The sequence below is a fragment of the Anomaloglossus baeobatrachus genome, chromosome 7, assembly GCF_048569485.1.
Source record: "Anomaloglossus baeobatrachus isolate aAnoBae1 chromosome 7, aAnoBae1.hap1, whole genome shotgun sequence".
NCBI classification, from domain to species: Eukaryota; Metazoa; Chordata; class Amphibia; order Anura; family Aromobatidae; genus Anomaloglossus; species Anomaloglossus baeobatrachus.
In genome coordinates, this window is record NC_134359.1 from 185,256,566 (window position 1) to 185,279,019 (window position 22,454).

Genomic DNA, 22,454 nt, shown 5'->3' on the forward strand with positions numbered 1-22,454 from the left:
GATCTCGGGGGTCTGTACCTCTTTGATATGTTCTATATACTGAGTGTATGACTAAAGGAGCTGGCGCCGCTGATCTCGGGGGTTCTCCCTGGTATGTTCTATGTACTCTGTATAGCTGCAGGAGCTGGCCACTGATGTCAGGGTTTGTAACCCCTGATACATTCTATATACAGTAGGTTCTATATTTTTGCTACAGCTTTCTGTTAGGAGGTACACTTTTGATGCTGAAATGGTCTGCACCATATCTCAGCACCATATTTGCACCTCCTGTCAGAATTTTATTTTTTTTTTGCATTTTTGGGCCAAGTGATGCAAATTTGGCGATTAAATTTTGACATTATTCATTCACCCAATCTACACCTCCTGGAAAAAAAACGCATCAAAACCGAATGAGGTAAGATGCGGTAGTGATGCGATTTTTTGCGAAGAGGTGTAGAATGGATACAGGAATATGGTGTTAAAATCACCAAATCTGCATCTCTTGGCAAAAAAAACAACGTGTTTTTCTGCCAGGAGATGCAGGTGAGTTCACTGAGTTTAATCAGGTCATCAGAGGTCCTCTGAGGTCAGGTTACCTGTGATGTGACTGCAAATTACTGGAGTGACATCACCGCTCATCGATGTGGTTCATTCATTCTCTGGAGCTCACACCGGGCAGTCATGTTCTATGGCGCTTGCTGTGAGGTTTAGATGTAGCAGAGCTGAATCGCCGTGGGACCTCATGTGGATTATGTCGAACCTCAGGGTGTTTTGGGGTTAATAAAGTAGTGAAATAAGGTGTTTTTTTGTATTTTATTCTAAATAAAGTATTTTTTGGTGTCTGTATTTATGTACTTTTACTTACAGATTAGTGATGGGGGGGGTCATAGACGCCTGCCATTGCTAATCCAGGACTTCGTGGCTGCTGTTGGCTGCCATTTAACTTCTTATTACCCCGATTGCCACCGTACCAGGGCAATCAGGAAGAGCAGGGTAAAGCACCGGGATTGTGATATCTAATATGGATGCAACAATTCTGGGCAGCTGGAGGCTGATATTTTAGGCTGGACCTTCCCAGCCTCAGAATACCAGCCCCAGCTGTTGGGCTTTATCTTGGCTGGGTATCAAAATTGAGGGGAACCGCACGTCGATTTTTTAAATTATTTTTTTAAATAATTAAAAAAAAAAAAAAAGAAAGCCGCATACAATTCCTCTTATGCCAGAGTCAAACTTGCGAGTGACTCTCACAAGTCTCTCACCACATCACCCGGTATGGCCGCACACTCACCTGACAGGAGCAGCTGCACGCTTGTGTCCGGAGAGCATCAGGCCGTGTTAGGTGATGTGATGCAAGACTCACGCAAGTCCCTCACAAGTGTGACTCCAGCCTTATTTTGATACACAGCCAAGATAAAGCCCAACAGCTGGAGGCTGCAGCCTGTAGCCGTGGGCTTTATCTGGGCCGGTATCATAATACGGGGGGCCCTATGCTGATTGTTTTATTTATTCATTTATTTGTATACCACGATACTGACTTCAGACAGTTGCACTGCTTTCTCTGCCCACCGGCCATCCTGGTGCCTGTTATTGGTTGCAGTCAGTTGACGCGCTGCCACTCAGCATGGGGACACGTCTAATTACAACCAATTACATGCACCGGTGGGCAGGGAAAGCAGTGAATATTCAATTACTGTTAATTGTCAGCTCTGGAAAGGAATGCGTGACCTGAAAGCAGCTTGTCATCATGACGGATCTTTGGTGAGTACACCGGGCGCGCTTCTACCCCCCTATACCTTTTACCAACATTTTTAATCTCTGTATTCTAGTCCTTATAGACTTCTATGGGTACTGGATTCCGGACCAGATCCGGATTTTTATTAAAATTTAGCAGGGACCCGCCGGTCCTGGTTATCTGTGAGTCCGCCCATCTCTAGTGACGTGTCAATACTTGTTTCAGTCTCTGTATGTACTTGTGTCCCCAACAACATCTTTCAAATAAAATGTTCTTTATCAAGACTGGTATGTAGACAGAAGTTCCACCTTAAATATATTAGCCTGAATCCAAAACCTCACAAATGCAGAAACCTGAAATGGACACCGCATTGGGAGAAAAATAGCACTACACACACCTTATATGCAAAAACATGTAGAAAAAATAGACATCAAAAAATAATCTGGAGAAAAATCTCCACTTTTTATTGCTATATTGTTTTCTCTCTGTTGCTTCAGGAAATATGATATTCTGTGTACATCTAATGCCCCAAAGTTTGGAATTACAATAATGTTAATTTTACAAATATGTGATTTCGGTACTTGAAGTTTGCATTGTTTTACACTAACAAGTAGTGATACTGTTCAGGTTCCACCACTGGTTAATTGCTCTTACACTAGCTGTCTGGGTCCCTGGAGTGTGAAAATAAATAAATAATTTGAAAAAATAGCTTAGGGTCCCCCGTATGTTTATGCCCAGCGCTGATAGAGCAGACAGTTTGAGACTGCAGCCTCCAGCTGTGTGTATTATCTTGACTGTTTATCAGAATACATGGGACCCTGTGCATCTTTTTTTCTTAATTATTTAATTAAATAATTTAACAAACCAGCCTGGGGTCCCTGCCAATTTTGATACCCAGCCAAGATAAAGTGGACAGCTTGGGGATGGTATTTTCAGGCTGTGGATGCCCATGGTTATTGGGCCCTCCTCAGCCTAAAAATAGCAGCCTGCAGCCGCCCTAGTATTGGCGGATCTACTAGATGTGCTAATCCTAAGCGCTTTACCAGACTCATTCTGATTACCCTGGTGTGGTGGCAATCGGGGTAATATAAGGTGTTAATGACAGCTTTGATTTGTCAAAAAAAATCACAGCTCTCATCAAGTCTGAGATTAAGGGGTCTATGTGTCTCCTATTACTAATAGTGTAAGTAAAAATAAATAATCACAAAACACGGATAAATTTTTTTTATTTAAACAAAACACCATCTTTCTCCAATTTATTAACCCCTCAAACACTCCTGCAGGTCTGACGTAATCCACATGAGGTCCCACAACGATCCCTACTCTGCTGCATCCTGAAGTCACAGTACGCGGTCACATTAAAAAATGTGACCACTCACTACGGCGTCAGGGACACGTTGATGAAGCTGCAGCTGTAAGTGGTGAAGTCAATGAGTTCACCTTGGGTCACAGCTGTTGGTGGAAAAATGCAGTTTTGGTGCATTTTTCTGCCTGGAGATGCAGATTTGCTGCAGAAATGTTTGCAACTAAATGCTCAGCCTGCGTACATCACCTAATTCGGTAATCATGTTCAATGACTTCACCTGAGGTGAAGTTACTGAGTTCAGGGATTTCACCTCAGGTCACAGCACAGGAGGTCACAGCTAAGGTAGTATGGGAACCCCAGAAGTGAAGTCAGGTGAACTCACTGACAACACCACTCACAGCTGCGGCTCCATCAGTGTGCCCCTGATGCCGCAGTGCACGGTCACATTTTCTAATGTGACCGTGCACTGCAACCTCAGGATGTAGCTCAGCTGAGGAGCGTCGTGGGATGTCGTGGTATGAATTATATCAGACCTGCAGGGGTGTTTTAGGGTTTAACAAATTAGAGAAAAAGCGGTTTGTTTTAAATATTTATTGATTTTTAAACTGACTCATACTATACAACAAATTGACTGCAACCAATCACAGATGGGGACACAGGGTCTGGGGCGCATATAGCAATCAGTAACCAATCACAAACACTGGCTCAGAAGGTGGGTGGGGGAAGCAGTGAATATTGATGAACCTTAATTAGCGGGAATGGAAAAAAGTCTGAGTGCAGCATAATAATGTATAATTTTTGTGCACTTACTACCGTTTAACTTATATTTGCAGCCCTCTAGCGCTTACTACAGACATTTTTCAGCCCCGATCGTCTTGTCCCTATTGACTTGTAAGAAGTTCATTGTTCGGGGTTAAGTTCGGCGTCAAATTCCCTCGTGATCCTGATTTTTCCTGTGCTGCTTTGGCGAACCCGATTATCCTCTGGGTTTGCTCACCACTAGTTGACATCTGCCTGTCTGTAGAGCTCTGCCATCTGAACATGTTATTCCAACTATGGCTGTGTATCCTTTTTGGCTGCTAATCAAGTAAAGTTCACATGGTTTACTCTTAAAGGGTCTCTTGACTTTCCTGTCTCCTTCCACCACATTAACACTATGGATTAAAGCGGGCTTTACACACTGCGATATCGCCGGAGTTTTGTCGTTGGGGTCACGGTTTTGGTGACGCACTTCCGCAATCGTTAGCGATATAGCTTTGTGTAACAGCGTTCAGCGATGTAAAATCGTCGCAAAAGCGTGATTTATCGCTAATCGGCTACACGGGTCCTAATTCCCAAAAATCGTTGTTATTTCTTTGTAACTATCGTTGCTCGTTCCTTTCAACATACTTTACGTTACGTGTGACACTACTACAGCGACTTAAAAAATTGTTGCCTCTTGCGTCATCATCGATACGGGCGTGTCTGGTGGTTTAAATGTTCAATACGCCTACTTGTTTCCTATTTGCTAACGCATCTGCTCCATGATTGGAGCATAATATATATAATACGCTAGCATCCTTTTTGCGTTTATCCATTTGGTGGGTTCATTTCCTAGGTTCATTTCGTAGGTTTTGGACGTGTCCTGCTGCCTCCGTGTCCGGCGTATAGTTTGGCGTCATTCGTCCGTGAGATAAACTTCGCATGTGAGTATTTTTTTTTTTATTTTTTTTTATTTTTTTATTTTTTTTTTTTTCTCAATAATTGTGGAAAATGTGGGTTTTTTTTTTTGGATTTATGTCTTCCTTTGTATTATAACATTTACATATGTTTGTAGTATTAAATTGGGTTTATCATAATTTAGTAAATAGCCTATATCATGACTGTATTTGTGTTTATTTAATACATTACAGTTAGATATATTATATTATCCATTATTGTATGTTATTCAAGATTGCAGGCATCCAAACTTTAAAGTTTAAAAGACGTCAAACATGACTGTGACCAATAAGAATAAGATTCATATTTGTTAAATGTTTATATTGTGAGACCCAAAAAAAATGGTTTCTTATTTAAAAAAAAAAAAAATAATACCAAAACATTTACAAAATTATTCTCTGTTATACAGGCTAAATATGCGTAGTGAGCCTGAAAATGCCGTCATAGCTGCCATGCTTGTAGCCGGAGGAGCCCTTGCACTTGCCGAGGATCATGACATGCGATGCAGAACTAGAAAAAGACGAATTTGGGCACGCAAATGGCTACTAGAGAGACAACGCTATACACACATGCACCTTGTAAGAGACCTACAAGAGCATAACCCACATGACTTTCGAAACTACTTACGCATGTCGGAAAGCTCGTTCTCATACCTTTTAGAGAAAGTCCGCCCTTATATCATGCGCAATAATACCGTAATGCGTCAGGCAGTACCTGTAGACGAGCGTTTGGGGGTGACTCTTCGATTCTTGGCTACAGGACGCAGTTTGACTGACCTTCAGTATTCATCAGCAGTGTCCCGCTCTCTACTTAGCTCATTAATTCCAGAGACATGTTTGGCAATAGCACATGCTTTACATGACTACATGTATTTGCCAAATAGTCCTAGTGATTGGGACAAAATTGCAAATACATTCAACCTATTATGGCAATTCCCTAATTGTGGTGGCGCAATTGACGGCAAACACATAAGGATAATGCAGCCACATAATTCTGGCTCATATTATTACAACTACAAGGGCTACCACAGCATTATCCTTATGGCGGTTGTCAACGCTACTTATGATTTTCTGTACATTGATATCGGCATGAATGGGCGAGTTTCGGATGGTGGGGTATTTGAACATACGGAGTTTGCATTACGGCTAAAACAAAATCAACTCCAATTACCCAATAACCAAAATACCATTGGAAATTTAAATTTTGTTTTTTTGGCGGACGAGGCCTTTCCATTACAACGTAATTTGTTACGGCCATATCCACTTACAGGCTTGAATGTAGAAAGACGCATTTTTAATTATCGTCTATGCAGAGCTAGAAGAGTTGTTGAGAATGCTTTTGGCATCTTAAGCAGTAGATTTCGTATCTTTTCCATGCCAATCAACTTAAAACTTGAATCCATTGACAATGTTGTGCTTGCATGCTGTTATTTGCATAATTTTCTCAGAAAAAGAGATGGTCTTGAATATGTTCCACCTGGCTTTGTTGATGTAGAAAATCAAAGTAATGGTGTTGTTGAGCTTGGGGCATGGCGTCAGCAAGTTAACCCACTGGATAATCTTTTGCCACAGCCACCCCTGACACGTAGTATGATGGATGCAATGGAAAACAGAACCAATTATTGTAATTTTTTTAATGGCCCAGGGGCTGTGTCATGGCAGCATGTTTATAATTAATTAATGAGTTTAGGTGCTCATTAAACATGATATTGCATGGTTGTGTTTAAATAATGTAAGTCATATTTTTGAAAATGTTTTTTTTTTAAAACAAATTGCCTTAAGGGTGTAAAGATTATGATTTTGAGTGGAAAAATGTTTATTGTGTTATGAAAGTAAATTGTTTGATGTTACTTAATACAACATTGTGAATATTGTTTTTTTTTTTATTGTGAAAACATTTATAATCATCACAAATGAATGTATGATTGTAAACAAAATATTTCTTTAGGAAAACATATTAATTTAAATATTAACAAAAAACAATAAAAAACGAATTAAGCATTACAAGCATTCTGTCAATCATTTCTCTCGTATGATAATTAACATTTATTAATATGTTTGTTATTTACATGACATAAAACATTATGATTAAAACAATATACGCCACATTTCCTTAAATAAAATATTAAACACAGAAAATTTTTTAAAAAAACTAAACAACCAACTGAAAAAAAAAAAAATAAACAGAAAAAAAAAAAATCCCATTTGCGCATACAAAGATGAGCACATAAGTATTATTAATGTACATTACGGCGACATACAATGTTCAGTTTGTTAACATATCAATAAAGAAACGTCATGACGTCCAAACATCTAAAGAACCATGTGACACGCCACACTGTGTACCTGCTGATCTAAAGCGAAACTGAAAGAGAAAATGTCAACCAACAAACGTGCAAAGGTCTGGGGCCAAGGGGAGGTCCAATACTTGGTGAAAAGGATGGATGCACTGGACTATATATGTGCAAAGACATATCAACGTCCTATGGCACATAAAAGAAGTGTTGTTAAAAAAATATGCAGGGGCCTGTACCGTAAATTTCATATCAGACGCACATCAACGCAGGTACTGAAGAAATGGGCTGATTTAAAGTACAGGGATAAGGAGAGAATAGAAGAAATTCGAAGTGACCTGGTAGTGATAGCTGGTAAGATAATATTTTCATCCATACATAATATATATATGTGATTTATAATCTAAAAACATAACAGTTGTTGTTTTTAAAATCATTAACGGTCTGCTGTGATTTTTTATATCAAAAAATCACATTATTTCTTTTTTTTGTTTTGTTTAATTATTTATTTTTTTTATTTAATGTTAACAGATGTAAATTCCTTGAATAATGAGTCAAGCCAGGCCACTAACAATAATGAAGAAAATGTTGTACAGCAGCTGGCTCCAAGCATGGATTCCAACCGTGAAAATAGCCTACACATTTTAAATGAGGAAGCAGACAGCCTTGATTATGATGTTATTTCACCATCATCAGGACATGCTGATGCTGATGTAATGTCAGAAGAGAATATGGAGGACAATGGTAATGATGTGGTTTGCCAAAGTTAGTACAGTGGTAAATATTTTGCTAGATGGATAAAACTCTAACAAAATTAACTTATGTTGAAATTAGGTGGGAAAGGATCAGGTTGGGACATGAGCGCATCATCCGGAGATGAACGTGAAGAACAAGTTGTCAGTAATGGTAAGTTTCATGAGTGTACAACATAATGGTCCATGTTTTTTTTTTTTTTTTATTTTTTTTGTAATTTTTTTGTAAAACCAAACGCTAAAATATATACCAAATACTGACTATTGTTTTTGTTTTTTCCCAGAAATAGTAACACTATATGATATTTATGTGTCTGCAAACCGACTAAAAGAAGCCTCTGCGGCGCATGATGCCCTAATCCATAAATATATTAATCAACGTCATAAATAAATGATGTTTGTTTTGGATTTTTCTATGTTTAACATGTATGTAGAAAGGTTTTTAAAAGAATATTTAAACTTAAAAATATTTTAAAAATAAAAAATTATACAAGTTCCTAAATGATTCTAAAGTAAAATAAAAATTAATAAAAATTTTATAACAAATGTGCGTAATAGAATCGAAAAAGACATTATTTCATATGGCAGGTTTATTCTCTGTGGAATAGTTACACATTTGTTATTTTTCACAAATATGCACGAAATATCAGGCAACAGAAGGAATACAATAATAAAAAAAATAAAAAAAAAAAAAAATAAAAATTAAATATTATAAACTACTTCTTTTTGCGTTTGTTAACCAAACTCATGCGTGACCTACGGCCACGCACACCACCCTTTCGAAGTGGTTGTCTTGATGGCTCTGCTGCAGCTTGAGGATTTTCAGGGGCATCAACAGGATCAACAGTATCAACAGGATCAACAGTATCAACAGGATCAACAGTATCAACAGGATCAACAGGATCAACAGGATCTACAGGATCAACAGGATGAGGAACCTCGCCAATGGCAACATAGGATGAGTCTGTTAGTTTTTTAGCTCTTGCCAAACGTAAGACATCCTGGATTAAACATTGGGCAATGTATTTTTGGTCTGGGGTAAGTTCACGCATTTCATCATCCACGAACATAGCAATACCAGAAAGGGGTGGTCTGTTGTGCTGGTCTAGGATGTTTTGTGCCACTCCCATCAGTTTGGTTACAGCAGTAGTAGTGTTTGCAGGGATGGTTTTTTTTTTCCTTTGCCAACTTTGTGTGTATAACACATTGGATGGGCCTGCCTCAACCAAATCCACATTGGTTAATTGGCTAGCAGGAGTTTCCATTAGGTGTTCTGATGATGATTGTTGACTTGTTGTTGGCTCCTGCAATACAAAAATAACATGAATAAATAAAATTTTCAATAAAATATATTTTTTAAATACAACATTTGAATACTTTTACATATATCTTGAAAAGTATACAAATATTCATTTCATCATAATGAAAAAAAAACAAAAAACATTGTTTATGACAAATTAGGACAATAATAAAAATTATACCTCAGATATAGTCACTTCATTGTTAGCATCTGGGGGAATATCACCACCAATATTGAGGCTACTGGTTGATGGCCTGTGAAGCTCCTGGTCCCTTGTGAAATTCAATAAATCAAAATACCAGAGCGTTGGGACGTAGACATCACCAGTGCCAGCACCAGAACGTTTGGATTCCTCTATTTTGTTCAGTTCTTTCTTATAAACTGTGCGTATTGCCTGTATTTTTCTTTTCACGAGATCCTCGGTACCTTTTTGATTAGGATGGTATTTGTCATATATTACAATCATTTTAAGGTACGCATCCTTTTTAAGTTGCCTATTACTGTACTCGGGGGATTTTATTTTCCATAAGGGTGTTTGCGTCTGGTACACCTCTATGAATTCACGTAGGAATTCCTCCTTATTAGTACACATCTGGAAAACATTAAATAGGAGATAAATCAGTATAAACACTGATTTAACATATTTAAAAAAAAAAAAAAAACCAAAAAAAAAAATAGAGTTAATACTATAACACATATACAGCTGGAAAACATTTAATTGGAGATAAATCAGTACAAACACTGATTTAAAAAATTGAAAAAAAAAAAAAACAAATTAAAAAAAAAATTATAGTGAGAAAATACTATAACACATACCTTGCTGCAAAGATTCGCAAGTCCAGATGACAGTTGTTTTCAAAAATCACTTGTGCGAGGACAAACGCAAATGGGTAGACAACACCTGCAAGAATGAACACGCATCTGCGCACATTTATACTACCAACATCCAATGAAAATCAATAGCGCTGATTACACAAATGAGTCGAGGCAAGAAGGGGTGTAGCGAGTTTACAATTCAACTACATCAAGATGCACTTTGTGTGGGGAAACAACGCCCATATCGCCATGACACTTGGAAATCCATGCGGTGAGACCGCTACACAACGATGCTAATGTTCATCATCACATCGGGAAACGAGATAGCTTGGAAGGTGACTATAAAAGAGATTGTGACATGTGACCGTAAGCACACGACTAAAACATGGAGACACAGCGATGAACACACATCGCACTAACGAACAGGGCGTGCCGCACATACGACGACATCGCGCCCGATATCGCAGTGTGTAAAGTAGCCTTAACACCACTGAACACCACTACAGAGAGAGAACAGTATTAACTGCGTTAACCCCGCACATCCCAGCCATGTGCCGTTCACTGTCAATGGAGCGCCAGGTGCTGGACATGGTCACCACCACCTATGACACATGCTAGAGGATCTGACCCATGCCTTGCGTCCTGGGTACATTGCACTCCCTGTGTCACACACAATGCAATTGCATATTGTTTCTCCATGAGTGATTAGTATTTAGTGATTTTAATGTCTATATACTCTACATGTTTTGTATAGCTGTTTTTTTTCTCTCCATGTAGTGTTTTTTGCATTTGCAATATTTTGGATTCTGGTTGGAGAAGTATTTCAAGAGAACTTGCCATCAGGATGTTACGCCCCCATCTAATCACATGTAAGTAAATCTTTTCCTTTCTTGTCAAAATTCATTTTTCTGTTTTAGAGAAATCCATAGTTTAAATTAAATGCTAATGAATAAGAAGTGGAGTGGGGCGGGCATTACACGTATAGCTCTCCTGCCTCGCTGCCTTATTCTCCCACTGCTGACCTCTTGTCTCTGACTGACAGGTCACTAAAATATGAGTACTGTGTCAGTCATAGACAGGAGGCAGGCACTGTGCGCGGGATAGTGAGGGGCAGGAGAGTGGGAAGTGCAGGGTCCACCCAACTCTACTTTGCAATTTATTAACAAAAAATCCAACTATGGGTTTCTCTGAAACATCACAACTGATTTCAACAAGAAACGTGAAGATTTACTCAGCATTAAAGCGCCTTTACACAGAAGCCGTTAGATTGGGGTATAATGTTCAAATCCTCTTTAAGGCCCCCTTCACACGTCCGTGAAAAAACACGCACGTGTGTTACGTCCGTTTTTCGGGTCCGTTTTCCGTTTTTGTGTCCTTTTTTTGTGTCCGTGTGCCATCCGTGTGAATGCCGTATGCTAGCCGTCTGTGCGTGTTGGTTGTCCGTTTATGCGTGAGAGAAATAACTGACATGTGTATGTGTTGTCCGTGTGAATTTATGCTTGTTTGTTATGCACAATGTCGTAGATACATACCCGCTGACAGCAGACAGAGTCACGCGTAGAGAATGAACTGGGGTGAACTTCACCCGACTTCATTGTCATACCGTGGCTCTGTCTGTGTCGCGTCCTGATTAGCGGTCACCCGTGAAGGACTCACCGGTGTCCGCTAATCCCCAGAGTGACTGAATGGAGTACCCCTTTCTCATACTCACCGTTCCCCGATCACCGGCGCGGCGCTGCACGGCTGTTCTCTAAACCCCGGCGGCTTTTCCTCTTTTGAAAAAGCCGGCCGCTCATTAAACAATTTTGTATTCCCTGCTTTCCCCGCCCACCGGCGCCTATGATTGGTTGCAGTTAGACACGCCCCCACGCTGATTGACAGCTGTCTCACTGCAACCAATCACAGCCGCCGGGGGGCGGGACTATACTGTGCAGTTAAAAAAATAAATAAATAATTAAAAAAAAAACGACGTGCGGTTCCCGACCATTTTGATACCAGCCAGGGTAAATTCACACGGCTGAAGGCTGGTATTCTCAGGATGGGGAGCTCCACGTTATGGGGAGCCCCCCAGCCTAACAATATCAGCCAGCAGCCGCCCAGAATGGCCGCATACAATAGATGCGACTGTTCTGGGACTCTACCCGGCTCTTCCCGATTGGCCCTGGTGCGTTGGCAATCGGGGTAATAAGGAGTTAATGGCAGCCCATAGCTGCCAATAAGTCCTAGATTAATCATGTCAGGCGTCTCCCCGAGATACCTTCCATGATTAACCTGTAGGTTACAGTAAATAAACACACACACCCGAACAATCCTTTATTAGAAATAAAAAAACACTAACAAATACCCTCGTTCAACACTTTATTAAGCCCGAAAAACCCCTCCATGTCCGACGTAATCCACAGACCTCCAGCGTCGCATCCAGCTCTGCTGCATGAAGGTGACAGGAGCTGCTGAATACACCGCCGCTCCTGTCAGCTCCACGCAGCTAATGAAGGGAATAGCGTGATCTGCTGAGCTGTCACTGAGGTTAATCGCGGCCACCGCTGGAACCAGTGGTGGCCGCGGGTAACCTCAGTGACAGCTCAGCTGATCGCGCTACTCACCTCAGTTGCTGCGTGGAGCTGACAGGAGTGGCGGTGTCTTCAGCAGCTCCTGTCACCTTCATGCAGCAGAGCTGGATGCGACGCTGGAGGTCTGTGGATTACGTCGGACATGGAGGGGTTTTTCAGGCTTAATAAAGTGTTGAACGAGGGTATTTGTTAGTGTTTTTTACTTCTAATAAAGGATTGTTCGGGTGTGTGTGTTTATTTACTGTAACCTACAGGTTAATCATGGAAGGTATCTCGTGGAGACGCCTGACATGATTAATCTAGGACTTATTGGCAGCTATGGGCTGCCATTAACTCCTTATTACCCCGATTGCCAACGCACCAGGGCCAATCGGGAAGAGCCGGGTAGAGTCCCAGAACAGTCGCATCTATTGTATGCGGCCATTCTGGGCGGCTGCTGGCTGATATTGTTAGGCTGGGGGGCTCCCCATAACGTGGAGCTCCCCATCCTGAGAATACCAGCCTTCAGCCGTGTGACTTTACCCTGGCTCGTATCAAAATGGTCGGGAACCGCACGTCGTTTTTTTTTTAATTATTTATTTTTTTAACTGCACAGTATAGTCCCACCCGCCAGTGGCTGTGATTGGTTGCAGTGAGACAGCTGTCAATCAGCGTGGGGGCGTGTCTAACTGCAACCAATCATAGGCGCCGGTGGGCGGGGAAAGCAGGGAATACGAGATTGTTTAATGAGCGGCCAGCTTTTTCAAAAGAGGAAAAGCCGCCGGAGTTTAGAGAACAGCCGTGCAGCACCGCGCCGGTGATCGGAGAACGGTGAGTATGAGAGAGGGGTACTCCATTCAGTCACTCTGGGGATTAGCGGTCACCGGTGAGTCCTTCACGGGTGACCGCTAATCAGGACGCGACACAGACAGAGCCGCGGTATGACAATGAAGTCGGGTGAAGTTCACCCCAGTTCATTCTCTACGCGCGACTCTGTCTGCTGTCAGCGGGTAAGTATGAGAGAGGGGGGGGAGACTGACCGACAGACAGCGAGAGAGGGACAGACAAGACAGAAAGAGACCGACAGACAGACAGAGAGACCGACCGACGGACTGAGGGAGATTGACAGACATAGACAGGAAAAGAAAGAATGACCGACATCGCTAGAAAAAAGCACAAAACGTACACGGAGCATACAGAGATGCATCCGTGTTACGTATTGTGCGGCCATAACCATTGACTTTCATGGTGTCCGCGTGTGCGTGTTCCGTGCAGAAAACGGACATGCTTCCGTGCAAAACGGAAACACATACGGATCACAGACACACAGACATTATGAAATAACGCACGTGTGACCTCAAACATAGATTAACATTGGTGCACATTTGGCCATGTCTCCGGTACATACGGAAACGGGCCAAACACGCACGTGTTTCACGGACGTGTGAAGGGGGCCTAAGGGGCAACTTCCTGTCTACAAGATGCTTATTAAAAAAAAACAATCTGTTTGAAAAAACATTGCATTGGGGATGCAAGTGAAAGAAGGGCAGTGAGCCCCATAGGGGTGAATGGACCCCATGACGATCGGGAGGGTGCCAGGTTAGGAAGGGGTTAATTTGGATTACATGGATAGGGCATATGTGGGGCTATGGGATTGGTAGAAGGGAGCTGTAAGGGGATTGGGAGGGGAGCAAGGAAGGGGTGGGAGTTTGTGGGAGGTATAAGAGAGGGGGTGTACTGATTACCTCCCCTTTTGTCGCCGGAAAGTTGTGGCCCCAGGACGTTTGGGCTGCGTGCTGCCATGGCTGACATCAATGAGCTGCTGGAGATGGTGAGGGGGGCCTCCGAGGTCCTCGGCGGGGACGCTTTGCGGCAGCAGCTAGTGGCGGTCTGTGGGGCTGGAGCGGTGCTGCCTGCTGCTCCTGCGCCCGGGCCGCTGCTACGTGCTCGGCGGGCGCGACCGCCGGAGCGCTACTCCTCCAGCTGGAGGGGGAGGGAGAGATCTAGTAGCCCCTACGGGGACCCTCCGGGACAGCGGAGCCCTCCATCTTACCAGGGGGAGCTCCCGGCCGCCGGGAGGAATCCTCGACGGAGATCCCGTGGGTCGGGGGTGGGCGGAGCCTCGGCGAGGCCCACTTCCGGTCCGCGGCCTGCGCAGTCATGGACCGGAGCAGCGATCACGGCAGCCCCCAGTGAAGTGCCGGCCGGGGGTGGCGCTCAGCATTCCAGATCACGGACGGAGACTCCCTGCAGGCCGCAGGGGAGAGCTGCAGGTCGGAGGATGGATGCGGATGGGAGCGGGGACGTGAGGAGTGTGGAGGAGGGGTACGGTGGCCCGCAGGCACGGCTGAGATCCACTATTACGGTCCCCCCCGGTGAGGATCGGGCTGGGGGGTGTTCCCAGCGAGGGGCAAATGCAGCACGGTCTTCCTGCAGTCGGCAGGGAGGGAGCTCACTGAGAGCGGCGGGAGCAACGGCGGCGCAGCAGGTGGTCATGAATACGGCTCGGAAGGACGGCGGCAGGGCGCCACGGCGTGGAAAAAGAAAAAGGTCGAGCAGGAGTCGCCCGGAGGAGCAGGGTGCGGTGACCGTGGGGGTTGACGGCCGCCAGGTGCGGGCTGTCCCCTCGCTGGTCCCCCCTGAAGACTTCGGCAGCACGTCAGAATCCAGCGGTGATGACTGAGCAATGGCAGCGGCAGGTCGGACGAAGCGGCAGCAGGAAGATCGGGGCACGGCTGTTCCGGCATCGGTTCAACGGCAGCCTGGTGAGCGGACGACTGAAATGTTTAATGCTGTGTGTAGTGCGGGCGGGGGCGGGGGTTCCGTCGCGGGAAGTGTGGCGCAAGGGGCGAGTGCGGTCGGATAGTCTGGTTTTCCGGGCCCGAAGTTTTGGGGGCAACTTTTGGGGGTGTTGCAAGGGTTGTCTGCGGAGCGGGTTAGTCGGATTGGGCCTGGGGCTCCGGTAGGGGCGTGGGTGGGCCCCACGGAGGTGGTGCAGACTGAGGCGCCGGTGAGCGGGGTGACGGTGCGGGACCCTACCTCGGCGGTAGGTGCGGGACCGGCGGCCGGCGGGGCGCCTGATGTGGGTGTGAGTAAGGAGGCGGAAAAGGAAAAAGAAAAGGAGGATGAGGTTGTGCGTTTGGATGATAGGGCACGGAGTGAAATTTACGTGTGTTTTGAAGGTCAGTTAGGGGTTCATTTGAAGAAGGAGGTGAGGGAAAAGATTTGGAAAGGGGAGTATGTGGAAATTTTTCCCCTGCTTCCCTTGGAGAAGTTTAATTTGGATAAAGTGAAACCCAGTGATACAAAAAAGGAGAAAGAGGACGAAGAGAAACGAAGGTATAGATTGATCCCGAGGACGTTCACTAACTGGCTACAGGCCTTTGCGATCTTAGCCAGCGTGATCGGGGAAAAGGAGCCGGAGCATTGTTCCGCCCTATTTGGATATATGGACGCGATAGGGGAGGCGTATAGGGTGTACGGCGGTTTAGGGTGGCTAAGATATGATGAGCAATTCCAGCAACGGAAGGCTCTGCGGCCGGGTGTCCAGTGGGGCCACAAGGATATTTCTTTGTGGATGCGGTTAATGACGGCTCCAGCTCAGCCCTTTCGAGGGGGTGCCGGGAGCCCGGGTGCGAGCGGCGGGTCCCCGGCCGGACAGAAAAAGGGGGCTTGTTGGCAATATAACGAGGGACAGTGTAAGTTCGGGGCCTCGTGTCGGTTTAAACACGAGTGTTCCGGATGTGGAGGGTCCCACTCCTTGGCCAGGTGCTTCAAAAAAGGAAAAGGTAAGGCAGGGGAGGGGTCTGGAAAAAGGGAGGACGCCAGTGAGGGTAGAGGCGATGCTTCCCTATTTAAATAGATACCCGGATGTTCGGGCGGCGGAGTTGTTGGGACAGGGTTTTACGGAGGGTTTTCAGATTCCATTTGAATCTGAGGCGCCGGTGTTTCGCCCGGGTAATTTGAGGTCCGCAAAAGAACATCCGGCGGTGGTGAAGGAAAAGCTGCAAAAGGAGGTGGATTTGGGGAGGATGGCGGGCCCGTTCCAGGACCCGCCATTCTCCAATTTACAGATTTCCCCCTTGGGGGTGGTACCCAAGAAGGAGCCGAACAAATTTCGGCTCATTCATCATTTATCGTATCCGGCGGGATTGTCGGTGAATGATGGGATATCACCAGAGTTGTCGGCGGTATGTTATGTATCGTTTGATAAGGCGTTGGAGCTGGTAAGGGTTGCGGGGCGGGGGGCCCTGATGGCAAAGGCGGATGTGGAAGCAGCTTTTCGTTTACTCCCGGTGCATCCAGAGAGCCTTCATCTCTTAGGGTGTATGTGGGATGGTGAATACTATGTGGATCGCTGCCTGCCGATGGGCTGTTCCATTTCGTGTGCTCATTTTGAGGCATTTAGTACTTTTGTGGAATGGGTAGTCAAAGAGGTGGCAGGAGTCCATTCAGTGATTCACTATTTGGATGACTTCTTTTGCGTGGGTCCGGCGGGCTCTTCGGTTTGCTCCTTGTTGTTATTTACGTTAGAGCGGATCGCGCGGAGCCTAGGTATTCCGTTGGCAAAAGAAAAAACAGAAGGGCCGGTGACGGCTCTATGTTTCTTAGGTATCGAAATTGATACACTGGCGATGGAATGCCGGTTGCCGGAGGGGAAGATTCTGGATTTGAAGGCGTCGGTGCGGTTTTTGTCTCAGGCCAAGAAGGTGCGGTTGCGGGATTTGCAGTCAGTGCTCGGAAAATTGAATTTCGCTTGTCGCATTATGCCGATGGGGCGGATATTTAATAGGAGATTGGCGAGCGCAACCGCGGGGGTAAAAGCTCCAAATCACTTTGTCAGAGTGACAAAAGTGATGAAGGGGGATTTGTTGGTTTGGGAGGAGTTCTTGGACCGGTACAACGGTCGGACCCTTTGGATGAGCGAGGCATTGTCCAATAGCCAGTTGGAATTGTATACTGATGCGGCTGGAGCGACAGGTTTTGGGGCAATTTTTCAGACGCGCTGGTGTGTGGGACAGTGGCCACGGCGTTGGGTGGAAGCAGGTTTGGTGAGGAATTTGGCGCTACTGGAATTGTTTCCCATCATTGTGGCAGTGGAGTTGTGGGGCCCCGTTTTTTCCGGAAGAAGGGTTTGCATGCATTGTGACAACATGGCGGTGGTACATTCCATCAATGCACTGTCGGCAAAATCCCCACCGGTTGTGTGGTATTTAAGGCACCTGGTGTTGCGTTGCTTGGAGTTGAACATTTGCGTGGTGGCTCGGCACGTGCCAGGGATTCGAAACGAGGTGGCTGACGCGCTGTGTCACGGTTTCAGTTTTGCAGGTTCAGGAAGCTGGTGCCGGGAGCGGACGCGGATGGAGAACCTTGCCCGGAATGGCTGTGGGACCTGGCATCGGTATAGCATTTGAGAGAATTAGGAGATCGGTGTCTGAGGCTACTTGGTGCCGATATCAGGCGGTGTGGAAGGCTTGGGCAGAGTTGGAAAGAGGGGACTTCATGGAGTCGGGTTACAAAGGCCGAGTGTTGGGGGTCCTGATGTTAATTAGTGGGGATTTTTCGGCAGGTCGGTCCATTTCGGTGATTGGTTGCAAGTTGGCGGCATTGGCCTTCTTGTTTCAGATGCAAGGGGTTCGGGACGCGACTAAGGATTTTCTGGTGTGGCAGGCAATGAAGGGTTTTCGAAAAGGGGCCCAGTCGCGTGACATGAGGCGGCCGGTGTCATTGCCATTGTTGGGTCGGTTAGTGGGGTGTTTGGGGGAATTGTGTTCGTCTCCTTATGAGCGGGTGTTGTTTTCGGTAGCTTTTGTATTGGCGTTTTTTGGGGCCTTTCGCATTGGTGAATTGGTCAGCCCGACCAAGCAAGCGATGGGTGGGTTGCTGTTGGAGGATGTAATCCTGGGGGAGGATAGAGTGGAATGTCGCCTTCGCTTTTCGAAGACGGATCAGAGGGGCCGGGGGCGCTTAGTAGTGTTGTTTGCCTTACCGAGGCACCAGTTGTGCCCAGTGGTACAAGTGTCAGAGTTTTTAAAGGTGCGCAGCAGTTTCCCTGGCGTTTTTCTTAGACATGCGGATGGATTGGCTTTGTCGCGGTACCAATTCAATGCGATGCTGAAGATGGCTTTAGCAAGGGTGGGGGAGGAGCCACGTGAGTACGGGTCTCACTCCTTCCGGATTGGGGCGGCGACGGAGGCCGCCAGGTGGGGTTTGAGTGAGGATTGTATCCGGCGGATTGGGAGGTGGGAGTCTTCCAGGTTTCGCTTGTACATTAGGCCTCACTTAGTCAGGTGATGGTCAGGGGTGGGGGATTCCTGGTTTGTGTTGATGCTGGTTTGTTGTGATTTTCTTGTTCTGTTGCTGTTTTTATTCGTGGTTTTTGTATTTTTGTAGGTCCATGCCTTGTGTGGATCCTCGGGCACTCCTATGTGTATTGGGGATCGTTGCGAGCGGATGTGCGTCGTGACGGTCGGCAGCTTGGAGTGTCGGTGTCGGAAGCCCGAGTAAAGTGGCTCGGAATTCGGGGCATGACCTGGGTTAGAGTGCGCCCAGAGGTGGCTTATTATAGCCGTATGGATCGTGACACTGATGTGTTAATTTTGCACGTGGGTGGGAACGATCTGGGAGTAAGGTCGGCAAGGGAATTGAAAAGGGACATAAAGCTGGACCTGTTACATTTGTGGAGGGCGTTCCCGGGCATAGTTATTGTGTGGTCGGACATCATAGCTCGGACGCAGTGGCGTTTTGGTAGGTCGGTGGACCGTATTAATAGGGCTCGGAGCAAGCTGAACCGGGCGATTGGTAGGTTTGTGGCGAGGAATAGTGGGTTGGTTTTGCGGCATAGAGAATTGGAGGAGTCCACGGAGCCGTATCTAAGGAGAGATGGGGTTCACCTGACCGATGTGGGTCTGGATTTATGGATGTTGGGTTTGAGGGATGGCCTGGAGCAAGCACTAGGGGTGTGGGGGGCCCGGGCCAAGTAAGGGGTCACTTGGCCGGTCTGTGGCGGGGTGATAGGTCCGTCTGAGAGGTTGGGAGTACCGACAGTCGGTTTGTTGGTACGAAGTCGCTCAAGGGGAGTGGCTTCGGACTGGATGGGAACTTGTGGGCGGAGGTCCCGCAGGTTCTGGGTAGGGGTAATCAACGATGGATCGTTGTTACCCCTCACCTTGGGCCGGGTGGTCACGGCCGAGGTGGTCCTCTGGGCCGGTTTTGGAGGTTACGGCCGGGGGGTTAGGAATGATGGTTGGCCTCTCGGACGGATCTATCGGTGTTTCTGGTTATACGGGTATATATGTATAAGGTTAAGTTTAACAATTGAGTGGCATGTTTGGGCCACGAGTTTTGGTATACATATATACGGTTAAATAAAACTGTGGCCATTCCTGCAATAAAGTCGTGGTTCTCGTCTTTATTTAGGTAGATTGGTATGGGGGTGTTTAGCATGTAACCTGCTTATCCCTTATAGATACGTCAAGAAGGGCAGTGAGCCCCATAGGGGTGAATGGACCCCATGACGATCGGGAGGGTGCCAGGTTAGGAAGGGGTTAATTTGGATTACATGGATAGGGGATATGTGGGGCTATGGGATTGGTAGAAGGGAGCTGTAAGGGGATTGGGAGGGGAGCAAGGAAGGGGTGGGAGTTTGTGGGAGGTATAAGAGAGGGGGTGTACTGATTACCTCCCCTTTTGTCGCCGGAAAGTTGTGTCCCACCCGCCCGCCCTGATATATGTATATGTATATGTTTATAAAAAAAAAAAAATAAAAAAAACATAATGAAAAGTGATGGTTTTCAAAAAAAAACAAAAAAAAAAAAACAAAGAAAAGAGGAAAAGGTGAATGCAAGGTTGATTTCCCAATTTTGTTGTTGTCACAGCGGGGTGATAGGTCCGTCTGAGAGGTTGGGAGTACCGACAGTCGGTTTGTTGGTACGAAGTCGCTCAAGGGGAGTGGCTTCGGACTGGATGGGAACTTGTGGGCGGAGGTCCCGCAGGTTCTGGGTAGGGGTAATCAACGATGGAACGTTGTTACCCCTCACCTTGGGCCGGGTGGTCACGGCCGAGGTGGTCCTCTGGGCCGGTTTTGGAGGTTACGGCCGGGGGGTTAGGAATGATGGTTGGCCTCTCGGACGGATCTATCGGTGTTTCTGGTTATACGGGTATATATGTATAAGGTTAAGATTAACAATTGAGTGGCATGTTTGGGCCACGAGTTTTGGTATACATATATACGGTTAAATAAAACTGTGGCCATTCCTGCAATAAAGTCGTGGTTCTCGTCTTTATTTAGGTAGATTGGTATGGGGGTGTTTAGCATGTAACCTGCTTATCCCTTATAGATACGTCATGTGTTTTTCAACCTGTTGCACCTATGAAATCAAAGACCTTTTTCACATTGTACTTGTTCTGATTGGACTATTATTGTTGACAAGATGTGCGCACACCACCGTGCGCACACCACCGTGCGCACACTACCGTGCACAGACCACCGTGCACAGACCACCGTGCACAGAAGTTGTGGACTTGGTGGCTTTTTTCTCTATTTTTTGCCAATACAATTCAGTAGAGTTGGTAATCTTCATACGCAGTAAGCTCACTGTCTGAAATAATTTATCAATGCAACCTATGCATATTGAACACTGCATTCTGAAATACTGAGTAGAAAGAAAATAATTGCTGCAAAGTAAAGCATTCATATCTGACATAAAACTTTAAATATAGATATATTTTGTAAAAGCTGGTAATTGATTTTGTCAGGCCCTTATTAATTGTACGGGCTTTATTGCAGCTCAGATAAGAGTACAGTATGATTATAATGAAGGTACTTTCCAGCTGTCATAGTATTGCATCTGCTGTAACTAGCTGTACGGCCACTCATTACGGCTGAATACGGCAGCATACCAGGGGTCGTCAGGTCTGATTTAGGTTTAATGTGCCTGAAGGAAATGTATTCAATAAGGAGATTTGTATGTTAGTGTATTGAGCGGAGTGTATGCTAATAGAGCAAGGTTTATAAACATTCTAGCTATATTTTAATTAGGCTTTATAAATGAAAGAATTAACATAGAAATATAAGAAATATCTTTTAGGATGACTGCCACAGTATATTTTCTTTAAATTCCATAAAAAGGGAAAGCATAAAGAGTTACAGTAGTGGCGATGTCATGTACATCTGTAGCTGCTCCACTATACTTCTATACAAATAGAGCCATAATACAGTCATATACATCAGTGTTGATATTATTATATTTATTATTATTTTACTTACTTTTTACATCATTTTATTATTTTGCAGTGTTTTGTAGCAATAGAAAACAGAAAAATCAAATAAATGTCAAATTATTCTGTATTGGTTTGTTACAACTATTGTTCATTGTATTCTTATGCAGGAAGGACATTTGCAAACAAAAATGATCAATGCTGAATTACAGTATGGATATGAGTATCTTGGGAATACACCTAGATTGGTTATCACTCCTCTGACAGATAGATGCTACAGGTATAGTACACAATTTTCACTTAGAAAAGAAGTCAAGGTGTCTTAAAGGGTTTGTTTGGTCAGAACATGTTGATCTATCCCACAAGATAACTCATCAATATGAGATAGGCTGGGGACTGCACCTCGCACACCCATTAATTAGCTGTTATTCCCAGCATCAACTGTGCAATAATGTAGTTTGTTCTATACAAAGTTATGACTTTCCTTTGTACATTTCTGTACAGTCTAATGCTGCCATCATACGTTCTTCCACCTTCTGTATTATTTTGTACACAATCCAAATGTACAATAGCAAAAGGAATGGGACATTTGTAAGGCAGTAGTATGACAAGAGGAAGAGAGGCAAATCCAGAACTGTAATTTGGAATGACGTGGGGTGAGGACATAATAAATAACATTGTTATTGCCTAAAATATGTAAGCCACAGATAACGAAAGACAGAAAAATTAAAGAGGAAAATATAAACTCTGATGTACACTATAATGGACATAAGTACATTTTATTAGGAATAAAATGTAAACTTAAATACG

General features: G+C 44.9%; 1 protein-coding gene across 1 annotated transcript in view; it reads left to right on the forward strand.

Moving 5' to 3' along the window:
- Positions 1–22,454, forward strand: part of DNAH7 (dynein axonemal heavy chain 7) — an 880,767-nt gene that overhangs the window by 275,437 nt on the left and 582,876 nt on the right. Inside the window, exon 23 of the mRNA XM_075317837.1 lies at positions 21,815–21,924. Coding sequence (XP_075173952.1) covers positions 21,815–21,924 — 110 coding nt within the window. The remainder of the gene's footprint in view (positions 1–21,814; positions 21,925–22,454) is intronic.